This window comes from Hetaerina americana, unplaced genomic scaffold, assembly GCF_022747635.1.
Source record: "Hetaerina americana unplaced genomic scaffold, ioHetAmer1.1.p SCAF_5, whole genome shotgun sequence".
Lineage (NCBI taxonomy): Eukaryota > Metazoa > Arthropoda > Insecta > Odonata > Calopterygidae > Hetaerina > Hetaerina americana.
In genome coordinates, this window is record NW_027287095.1 from 77,952,972 (window position 1) to 77,965,572 (window position 12,601).

Below are 12,601 nucleotides of genomic sequence, written 5' to 3' on the forward strand. Positions count from 1 at the left end.
GAGTTGAAATGAAAATAATTTTCCCTTTGTTAAAGGGGTTTTTAAAGATTGAATTATGCTTTTCTAATAAATTTCTTTGAATTTAGCTACCTACGTACATGATTCCCCAACACTTATCAATTTTACCTGCTTGAAATATGTGTTTGAGAAATGTACATATATTTTTTCTGCAGCAGCCATTTAAAGTGAGTTTTCTTGATGTGCAGTCATTTTCGTTTGGTTTTTTTAATCTTCCACCTGACAGCTTCTGTCTCACATTATCCTCATTTCTTTCTCTCTTGTTAAAGTGAAATCCTCTGACTTCAGTGGGATACCCAAAGATTTGCAATGGCAACCAATTGTATGGATGCTACTTGAAAACTCCTGCATATGCCAGTAACTGCAATTGCCTCCTAATACGTAATGTAATACTATTCCAACTGTCCAATAAATAAAGGTGTTTGTGAATTTATTTTGTTTTATTCCCATCTACCTAGACCTTCACCAATCATACAGCTCTATTTATACGCTAATTTAATTAATGTCTCAACTTATTATATTAAACATATCTAGTGTTCCTGACATTACTGCAATGGTAAAGAACCAAGAATTGAGTAGTTCACAGCATTAGTTTTGAGTACATGGTAATTCCTATGTTATACAGTTTCACTGTTTCTTTTGTTTATTTTATTAGAAGTAAGAACCTATTTATTGTGAGTCAAAACATTTAATGTAAATTTTATTTAACAGAATATCATTGCAGGAATTCTCAATTTATAATGCAGGTTGATCTAAAATTTCTTGGATAGCGTATGAGTGACATGGTCATAATTTTGTTAATTTCATGAACAGGTAATATTTTTCAATAATCACAAATTATTTCATTTTTTTCAGTTTACATTCAAAATAAAGGTATTAAGTACCTTGTATCTGATTACTTCACAAACTTTCTCAATACTCAGTATTATTTATTAATTATCAAATTGTAAATTCAGTACTCTCTCAGGTACATATTTTATTTCTAAATACAGCATATTTTCTGTAATAGAACTGAATGAGTTTACCACAAATAATTTTTCAAGATTCAATTTGTGCTATTTTTCTTATGAGCATAAAAATTTTCAACCTTATAACTTGCTGAAATAATCTAAGGAATTAATTGGGTTATCTTGATAGTTGATTAGAGTTGTCATTGTACTTTCTCCATATCTATTTGTGTGTTGGTGTATATAATTAGTCTTGGTAGTCATGAAATAGGCCATTTTATAAAGATTTTTATAGATTGGCCAAGGGTAAAGGTACATATTCATAACACCTTGAAAAATGAACATAAATTGTGCTATTCTTCATTGCAGAACTGTTCCTACCAAATTGTGAGCATTGAAATGAAATGAAATTATTGGCTTTGCAATTCCACACACTTTATTTAAAATTACGATCCAGGTTTCAACGTTGAGTGTCATCATCAGGTGGTCCTCGTATAGCAAATATGGTATATATACCTTCTGATCGGAGGAAGGGGATTGTTCAAAGAGGGAGGGAGGGTGGAGAGGTTAAAATGTTGCTGGGAGGAAAAGAGAATTACATGCTTTGGTGTCAATTGTTGACTTGAAAGAGTGGTATGTCAAGGAGTGATGAGTGGGAGGGATACAAAATTTCATTGGCAAGTTCATCCTTGCAACGAATGCATTTCAAAATTTCGAACTGCTCCAAAGCATCGAGCTTTGACCTTTATTTTCAAAATTAAGACATTTAGTCATGAAATCACTTTTGTGGTTAATCTAATTGAGGTGATTTGCAAAGAGGGATGTTATGTTTTTATTCTTTAAACATGTTTGGTGTTCTTTTATCCTTTCTTTAAATTTTTGTCCTGTTTACCCAATATACTTTGTGTTACACTCTGAGCACTTTAATTCATACACCCCACTCCTCTCATCTTTGGGAACTTTGTCTTTAGTGTGAGAGGTCAGGTTCTTAAGGCATGAACCACTGTAAAACGCACATTTAATTTTTTCTATGTATAAAAAATTTTTATTGCTTTTTGAGAAATATTCGCTAGGTGGATTATTTGTCGCCATTAGGCAATGGGAACTTTTAAATATTCGGAGTTGTAATAGTTGTAAAAGATATAATTCTCTTCTCCTCCTGGCTACATTTTAACCTTTTTACCCCTCCACCCCCCCTTTACCTCCGTCCGACCCCCCCCCCCACCGATCAGAAATAATATACACCAAGTTTGCTTCTATGAGGACCACCTGATGATGATGCTCAATGTCGAAACCTGGACAGTGTTTTTAAATAAAGTGTGTGGAACTACAAAGTCAATAATTTCATTTCAATATGTTATCTAAATTCCATAAAGTTATGCCAGAGACAACAAAAATTGTGAGAACTTTAGCCAGGCTCATTCTTAAACCAAATCCCTTAAATCCTACTTACATTTAGCAGATTTGACTGGAATTGAATTAATATCCCTGGCTTGGAATTCTACTTTTATTTGTCATATGTAGCACTTATTAGTGTTGTAGCTTTCAGGGGAATCAGGTTTGGTGAAGCTAATGCATACTTACTGTACTATCTATTTCATATATATCAGAGACGATTAAACAGAGAAAAAACTTTTTCAAATATAAAGATGTACCTACCTAGTATTCTTCTATATATATATATATATATGTTTTCTTTTCATTTGTATTACTTGATGTTGGAGTGTCATTTTTACTATGAACTCATGCTGTTTCAGGAAATGGTGACACGAGGAGAGGCTATTGTATGTCCTACTTGTGCAGTAGTTCTAATGAAGAAATGGGGCTGTGATTGGTTACGATGCTCCATGTGCAAGACAGAAATTTGCTGGGTCACAAGAGGTCCTCGCTGGGGTCCTGGAGTAAGTATTCCACCTATTAGTATAGACTTGTGTTTTCAATTATTACAGGTATATTTAGTTGTTGAAACAATTTTCATCATTTCATACCAAATATTCTTCCTTAGGCCATCAGCTCCTAAAATGTTGGGATTAAGTATATCTTACTATAGTTTTAGTGTATAATATTTTAATTGGTCATTATTCAAACAACTCATGGAAAATATCGTAAAATGCCACAATAATTCAAACTTATGCTTATGTTTTGGATTTAAAAATTACCCAGATATGTATTTTGAAACATGTTATACTTAGTTTTCAAAGTTATTATTATTATTTTCAGGGAAAGGGTGATATAAGTGGTGGATGTAAATGTGGAGTGAATGGAATAAAGTGTCATCCTAAGTGTAATTATTGTCACTGAATGTTTGCAAGAGAAGGAAATTTCATACCTGAGTTATCAGTTCTGTTCTGATTGAAAATTCAGAGTACACTCAGGGAACAGCCTACTATATTTGCTTGCGCTTAGTTGTCCATATCTGTTTGTTTGACAGCAGTCTGGATCAAGAAGTGCAAAGTTAAGTGTGTGTCACTGGATCTCAGTAGTGGATATTCAGTTATTGTTGTGCATATATTATTATTATTATCTTCCATTTTAAGAGCTGCCCACTTCCAAAATCTTGCATTAAAGAAAAAGTTGTGAAAAGTGTTTTGGCATTTGTTGAATGTTGAAATGGTTTATGATTGAATTATCCATTCTTTTTGCTCTGAAATGAAATGGAAAATTCACTCTAATTGACTTAGTTTGTGATTTTTTTCCCATTGAATGGTTCAATGATTATTCATTTGCTGTACTTAAGATAATGATTTAAGAAGGCAATATGCCCAATTCCAGTGTATCTTATATTCAAATTAATATTTATTGTACAGATGTTTTATTGTATTTCTAAGTAATAATTATGTAAAGAGTTTTGACATTTCAATAAATGTTGGAGATGTGTGGTCAATTACTTACCTTTAAAAGTGTAAATATACAGCTAATTAATTCTCACATTTTTTTATTAAGGGAATATAAGAAAGAGCTTAGGTCAAAGGATGGGCTAAACTGCAGTTATGGTATATGGTAGCGAATAAGAGAAATAAGGAGCCATGATTCATGGGAGAGATATTTAAGAGGATGAATGAAAGAATAAAATGGAAGAACATAAACATGGAAATGAATGTACTGATTGGGTCAAGGAAATGTGGTGGAAAAATCAAAATGAGGATATGGAAAAGTTTCAGATACAAAGAAAAGTAGAAGCACTATATAAGAAGGTCAGAGGATATCCAGGATGTAGCGAGAGAAAATCTATACCTACCTTAAGGGATAAGACAGACATACAGTATTAATACAGGCAGTAGAAATAATAGGATGATGGAAAGAACTCATTGAATAGCTAGCTTTATAGTAAAGAGATTATACCATTATACCGACCAGTTAAGAAATAGTTGCGGACAAGGCTATAGATAAATATAGCCTCGGTTCAGGAGTACTGCATTGCGTGATAGAAAAAAACCGTTGGAGGGATGATGTCAAACTAGGCAGTTGGAGGGGCAAATATGCCTAAAGAATAAATAGGAGTTAAGGGAAAAATGGAAGGAAGGTATTCTATGAACTAATAGGCAGTATTTATGAGAAATGAATATGGCCAGTTGATTTCCTTAGAGCAATTTTGATTCCAATCACAAAAAAGTGTAAACTAGCTGCTTATAAGGTCTATAGGATGATAATCTTTTTTCCCTTACTGCAAAGTTAGTTTTAAGAATCATTAAAAGAAGTTTGCAAAATAGTGCAAACAACTGTCATTTGAAGCCATTGTAGTGATGAGAATACTAGTAGAAAGGGGCATAGGAGACAACCTGGATGTGTTTGTGTGCTTTTTGGATTTTGAGAATGCATTTTACCATGTGGTGTGGGCCAAAATGATGGAGATATTGCAGAAGAGTATTAGACTAGAGGGGTTGGTGACATCCGAAACTTCTACATGCAATCAGTAATGATTGCAATTCTTTGGATCACTGGATATCTAATACTCTAACTGAACAATAAATTCTTCAACTACAATAGTAAATAGAAAAGTTCTCATAATGGAATAGAAATAAACATCTTACCTCTGTGAAACTTTTATTTTTCAATGTAGTCTCCCTGTACACTAATGCACTTGGTCCAACAATGTTCCAATGTCTTTATCCCATCTCGAAAATTAGATTCCCTCAGACCTGCAAAACACCCATCTACTTCAGCTGTCAGTTCTTTGTTTGAAGAGAATCTTGGCCCACAAAGGAAAATTTTAGCTTGGGGAAGAGATGGAAATCTGATGGTGCCAAATTAGGCAGGCATGGCAACAATTCATATTTTAGATCATGTATTTTTGCCATAGCAATGGCTTTTCTGTATGGGCATGCAGTCTCTCGATGAAAAATAACTTTCTTCCTTGGCAAAACTGGCCTTTTTTCTTGTATTTTTTGCTTTTGTTGGTGCAGGAGGTTAGCGTAGTATTGTCTAGTAATTATTTGACCACTAGATAAATAATCTATCAGCAGAATCCATTTTGCATCCCAGAAAACTCAAGCAATCACCTTTCCGGCTGACCAAATTGCCTTTTCTTTCTTCAGTGGTGGTGATTCAACATGTCTCCATTGCTTTGACTGCTGTTTTGTCTCTGGGGTATTCTTGTGAACCCAAGTTTCATCTGTTGCCACCAACCAGTGCATAAATTCCTCTTGGTTGCTTTTAAAATGGGTCAAACATTGTTTGGAAATCTCCATTCTGATACGTTTATGATCCTGCATCAAGAGATGTGGCACCTATCTAGCAGATAATTTTCTCATATCCAATTCCACTGTTAAATGTGGTATGGCCATTCCATTGGAATCCCTGCAGCTTCAGTGAGACCTTGCACTTTCAGTCAGCGATGCTCCATGACCATTCTATGCACTTTGTCAATAATATTTGGGGTAGTGGCATATTTTGGTAGACCATTATGTGGATCATCATCTAAGCTGTCCCAACCAAACTTAAACTCGTTGGTCCACTTGGTAGCAGTTGAATATGAAGGAGCGGAGTCCCCCAGAATATTCTGAAAGTCTGCATGAATTCACTTTGCTTAGATACCTTTTTTACTAGTATTAAATCACTGCTCGAATTTCAATTTTTTCCATCTTCACAATTCACTACTCAAGAATGACAACAGAGAGGCTTCCATGGCACAGATCTCCTCCTAGAGCACTGACACATTAAGTGTTTACTCATAAAGGATTACCTATTACTACGTAGGAAAATCTTTGCTCTAGTGCTGACATGTGGTGGTGATTCCAAGAACCTTTCTAACCACCCTAGTACTTTCATTCCTGCCTTCAGTTTTTCCCATGTCCCTATTAACATTTTCTCCACATGCATACTGAAATACATGGATGATAATGCAAAGGTATGCCAATCCTCTGCCTTTCATTACCCACCTTGCTTCTCCATACCACTTCTTCCTGTACATGAGCAGTCTGAGACGTCTAAGTTTCTGATAAATCACCTATCTATTCTTATCTTTTGCAGTGCATTCATTAATGCAGTCAGTTACTCAGCTGAAGCACTAAATGCACGGAGCAAGCATATAATCTGGTTGTATATTTCATCTCCTTTTGCTACCCATCTAATAACTATAGATTGGATTGGTCCATAGCATATAAAAATAATATTCATTTCAAACATTGCAATTGTTATAAACCAATTCTCTCCCATGGACTGCAAGCTTGATGTGGTGAAAGGGCTGGTACATTCTGTTGACTCCTAGAGTGGGAGAAATGATAATTGCTCCTGGTAGGGTCACCCATGCCAAATAAGTTGAAGGGTAGGAGCCAGGCCAAAGGAGCTGACACTGCATGTGTACCTCGGTAAGGTAGCTACTGTGCTAGCTCCTAGCTACAAAGTCGTATGACCCCAGTGAGGCAGCCATTTGAGTGATGATATCAGATTGAAAGCACTATAGTGGAAGGCAAAAGGAAAGCAACTTCATTAAATATCCCATGCTACTATGGTGGATGTAGATCTGCATATGAGTCCTGGAAACTATGGGATTTGACTCTCTGGGCCATGTGCTGTACCTGGCAGTGGGAGAGGCAGGGCTTCCAAGGTTGTCATCTTGTGGAGTTTTTTGTTTGGAAGATTTTGTTCAATTTTTCACTTGTTAGTTTCTATTCAGATGGCAGATGGAGAGTCGTGCCAAGCAGTGTTATGAAGAGGGGTGAGATAGGGGTGTCCATTATCACCCATGGAGGAATGGTTAAAGAGCCATGGGAAGAACTGGAGATAGGAATGAAAGCCTGAGGAGAATCCATAAAATCAGTTAGTAGTGCTGATGATCAAGCCATAGTTTGCCAGTCAGCAAAGGGTTTACAAACATTGTTGAACGTTTTGGAATGTCAATGTGATTCATGGGCTTAGAATAAATGCAAGCAAAATAATGGCTATGTGGTTTTCAAATAAGGGAAGGGCTGAGTTAAACATTAAAAAAAGAGTTCACAAATTGGAGCAGTTGGAACAGTTTATCCTCACCCTATTCTACCACATTTATGTCACCATATTAGATTTTTACTTCGTTTAATATTTATATCTATACTTTCTTATTAAGTGTTTAGATTCTCCACTTTCTTTCCATCTTTCTGATTATCTCTTCTGTAATCCACTGCTTCTTAATCATTTCCTATTCACTGCTGCTGCCATTATTTCATTATTTTAACCGCCTTCTGGTACTCCTCTCCATCCTTTCCTCTCAGTTAAAGCTTTTCCAGTCCATCAAACTTCCCCTTTTTATCATCTTGAATTTCATATTGCATGCCTTGAGGACTAAATTATGATCTGAATCTATGGCCACTCCTAGGAAATTGTGAGTTCATGATGCTGTTTCATAATATATGCGTAATGGTAAAATAATCAAAATGCTAATTGTGAACTCTTTAAAACTTGTCTTGATAAAGTGAAACCCCTAAATTAATAACTGTGCTAGTTCTGTTCAAGCAGGAGTAGATTTTTTGCGCAGTGATTTGGGGAGAAATCAATCCAAATCCAGAGATCACTGCAACTCAAGGATTCCACTGAAGTTTATTAAGCTCTCATCAGCTCTAAGTTTGTTTGCAGAAAATTTATTTTCACACCAGCATCTGCTTGCTAGGAGATCTCTACCAAGGACCTGAACATCCCCTTACGACACTTGCAGTCAAAAATAAAGTAAGTGGTTTATTGGGATATTTGTCCCATGCAAGATCCTACTTATCAGAATCACATAAGCTTATCATACTGGGTTCCCCAAAGTGGTTTTTGAGGATGCTATTCCAGCACTAGCTTTAGGAAAAGAAAACTCACCCAAGTAATTTAGTAGTTTAGGAAAAGAAAACTCACACACGTTACACCACTTAACCCAGCTGTTATCAAACCAATAGAAGTGGGATGGCTAAGGTAAAATGTCAAAACAAGTGAAAAGGGGACTTGAAAGATGAAGATAATTAATGTGTATTTCAGTCACACATGCTCCTCTTTAGCATACTGGGCATTTATTTAATAAGTTCTAAAATGTCTTATGCAACACCATCTATTACAATCAAAGTGTTTTTCTTTTTGAGACTTATCAGGTCTCTTGTATTTGTAATGATAAAAACTTTATTTTGTTAAAATAATTCTTTATTGGCCAATGTAAGTGACTTTACAAGTATCACAGTTAGCATGGAATATACACAATTTTTCAGTAATATTTTATCCTTTGTATCTAAGAAGCTATTTTAGTTTATTGTTATTGGTATCCAAAATTTTGGTTATAACAGTTTAAAGTAGAGTATTGAGTCCTCTCACTAAGATGACTAAAAGGGTAATTTTAAGTATTTTGGGATATTTTCTTTTTAATGTGTAGTGGAGTTTGTAATTAAATGCATGAGTTTACATTTCTTTATTATAATGTCTATTAAAGATTTCTGCATGGAGAAAATGTTCTTAGCTATGCTCTTGATGTTTGTTTCTGAGCTAATTTTTGTAACTCTTAATTTTGATGCCATGGCTTTCATTCTGAAGGGCAATGCTTGAAATATTCACTTGTTCATGATTTGAGTATTGATAAGCACTGATGTATTTTAGATTTCTGTACTTTAATTAAATTTAGCTCTTCAATTTTCTACTCGGATGTCATTAGTATGTCTGATCCAGTCCTTTCCCCTAAGCTACCATTGTTTAATGGTAGCTTAGGGGAATGATCTGATGCTCCCATGAATTAGTGGTTAGGCAACATTACATCACATAAGCATTGAAACAAAGACCATGAAGTAATTCATTTATGAATTCTTAGGTGGTTTTTTGAAAAAATGTTGATGGTCCATGGTAGTAATGAACACTATCATTGGCTATTGAAAACCAATCTAAAAAATCATATGTATTCCCAATTGCCAAAATTCGAGGTCCTTTCAACAATTATTCACTAATGAAAAAGCAAAGAACCCTTCCACTACTTCACAGAATTTTTTAATATGTATGGTTCTTGCTAAGTAGATACACTCCTGTTTATGAGTTCCTCTTTAGTTTTTTGTTTTACCTTGATGGAAATAGTAACAATGAATCTTATAATTTAAATTGCTTCTCCACAAGAGACTTTGCAGGCATTACAGTTTCATCCGAGGGACTTTTTGGTGTATTCTGATATCAGCCCATGAAGTTGAAGATAGTAATTCATAAAATTTCAACATAAGTTCCAGAAGGAACACTGATTTTCTGACTGAAAATGTAATTTCTACACACAGGTATACCATATGTGGTGCCAGTGATATCTCCAATGAAGTTATTTTGAGAATGAGAAAACTTGTTGAAACCATGGCCAGTTAATTAAAATTAAAGTAAAAACTTACTGTTTTAAACCTAATGAGAGAAATAATTTTATTTCAACAATTATAGTATATAATAAATGAGAAATAGCAGCCTACCCAGTGGATAACTAAGGATACCCATTTGAAGCAGAGGGGATAATGCCATATTTTGTGTCTAAAGTGCTTTCTGTTATCTGACAAAGATTTTCTTTGACCAAGAACATAACTAGGAGACTGGAATGATTCTTTGATTTGAGTCAGCATATTAATGTAACCTTCCATGAGCTTCACATTTTCTGCGTGCTCATTTACAGCCTGTGAATTCTTAGCTACATCTTTCTCTCTGATGTAATCGTCCATCAGAAGAGGAAAGAAAAATTTTAGAAAACATTTTCAAACATAAAGCAAGAAAAATGAATTTGCTTTGCTCTTACTTGATATTCTATTATTCTTCCCATCCAGTTTCATTCTTTCTTCCAATTCCTTTTTCCTCATTTGTGATGACTTCCCCTTCATATTCATGCCAGCATGTCCTGTTATAAATGAATGAAGCTCATGTTGGTCTAATAAAGTCTCTATTTTCTCTGTGACGTTCTGTCGTCCGTTTTCTTTGCATTCTTTCCTCTCCAAGCTCTTCTGAAGTAGATTTCTTTTGCATGTTGAATATTCTGTCTAAATTATTTTCATAGTCATGCCAATTTTATGAAGTGCATTTGTACCCACCATAGAATGATCATCTTGTCTGTAGACATTTCTCTACTTCTTGTGAAATCCTTCTGCTGTTTCAATCACACAAACTTCTTGTACTTAAGAAATTTTTATCATGTTCTATTGTTTAAATAGTTTCTTGATAGCAGCCCTAGTATCATCAGGGTTGATCCTCTTGAGATAGATGAAAACAAACAGTGCCTCTTGCTCAGCCAGTAATTTTAAAAACTTGAATTCATTGCATTCCACACCAATGATGTTGATGTTTCACATCCTTGCACACCATAACTTTGTAGCTTTAATATTTCACACATTAATATTAGGACTTTGCTCACCATCACCAAGTAAGGTATTGATGGATAAGTTTTAATGCCGGAACGCAAAAATTCAGATGGATGATTTCCAGCTATGAAAGACAACATCCCCTAGGATGCATTAAGAATTAACTTATTGCATAATAATGGAAATAAAATCGTTTTCTGAAAATATAAGTCATTTTTAGCATTATAATATATTATAAACCAATGCTTGACGGATTTCACGCTTATGCTTACGAAAATAACATTGGTATGTAGTACCCAGGAAAAGGGGGGCTGGCGGACGGTGGGGGGCGAAGAAGGGTCGGGACGCAATCTTTGAAGCGCCGGTTTCTTTCGCGAAGCCAAACGCATCAGAATCTCAATGAAGACACCGCAATACGCCAAATAAATGAAATTTTGGAGTCAAAGGAATCCTAAAATGAATTATTTACCGTTAAGACGGTTGTTTCTCTCCGCTAAACACGTATCTTGTACCAGCCGAGCTTTCTCACCAAATTATTTCGGGTCGTACAGGTATCAGACTGAAGTACATGTGTTTTCTCACCAAATCGATTATTTTTAGCATGCGAATTTCATTGTCTCAAATTTAAAAAAATAAAGGCGCTCAATTGTCTCAGGTGTCACTGCGTAATCGCTAAAAATTTTACTAAGCTTCGTGTACCCCTATCAATACTAATAGGAAAAGATTTTCTAAAATATTTGCGGAATTACTAGTTATTGAATGGGAGCTTTAAGGATTTACTCATAGGTCTTAAAACATGTCCTTTTTTTCTTACAAGGCCTAGCGTTGGATCAGGAGATATGATTGTCGAGCGTCTTCATTAGAAGTTAAGCTTCCCTTGGGACAGATTTCACTCCCGCTTTCATATTCATCTTAGGGTTCTCCAACATAGTATACTACGTACGTTAGTTCATTACCTCCAATTATGTTCATTTTTTGAGCCACATGGTGGTTAATTTTAATCAACTTATGATACTGCAAAGGAAGATGAAGGGGGTGGAGCACGGAAATGACTTCACTCCTCTCCCCATCGGTCGAAAGCATACACACACGAGGGCAGGGAATAGGTTACCCCGGGCCTTCCTTTAGTGTACTATGATACCTGCTTGGCTTATGGGCGAATTAAAGTGTATTTGATTTTAAGAAGTATCAAGGTCACTTTCCCCCAGCATCATCTGAGGCGTATTTTATATATCCCAATTGATATTATTGCGTCCTCCTTTGCTGATAAAATACATTTACCGTCTTCGATGGTTCGCCCTCTTCTCAACCATGGATATCCCGAGACATCCATATGTAGATGATCAAACATTTGTGGGATAGGTATTGGAAGGGATGTCAGATAAGGATGCTATCTGTCACCAAATCTCTTAAATATATACTTAATAACCGGGCCTTAGAACAAGCAAGAGGTGTTTTGGTGGGAGGGGAACAAATAAAGTCCTTGAAATACTTATTCAGATAATAAAGCATTTGTGGCGCATTCGGAATAGAAGTATTAGCGTACGATTGGGAACATGAAAAGAACGCGGAAATAATTCGGAATGAACATTCCGAATTCTCCCGTAGGGGAGACCAAAATGTATTGATAGTTACTAGGAATGAAGCAATCATTGACATATCCATGGACATATGACATATCCAAAACTATTGAGCAAGTGAAATCATTTCAAGTTTTGGGAACTTTCGGAAATATGGAATGGAAGCTGTACCGAGGAAATGAGAAAGGGGATACATTTGGATAAGTTAACTCATGAAAAGTTAAAAGTACTTTTCCGAGCTAGGAGGATTCCGATTGAACTAAGAAAGGGATTTGCTAAATGGTTTTTGGGAAAGTGAATTCTTGTAACA

At 35.3% G+C, this 12,601-nt stretch overlaps 1 protein-coding gene across 2 annotated transcripts in view; it reads left to right on the top strand.

Moving 5' to 3' along the window:
* LOC139694392 (uncharacterized) overlaps positions 1-3,841 on the top strand; it is a 39,184-nt gene extending 35,343 nt beyond the window's left edge. Inside the window, exons 12-13 of one of the 2 annotated variants that reach the window (XM_071592922.1) lie at positions 2,723-2,866; positions 3,186-3,841. In XM_071592922.1, coding sequence (XP_071449023.1) covers positions 2,723-2,866; positions 3,186-3,266 — 225 coding nt within the window. In that variant the 3' untranslated portion in view covers positions 3,267-3,841. Of the gene's footprint in view, positions 1-287; positions 448-2,722; positions 2,867-3,185 lie in introns of those variants that run through there. The other variant, XM_071592923.1, reaches the window with a different exon arrangement.
* Positions 3,842-12,601: the final 8,760 nt, after the last annotated feature.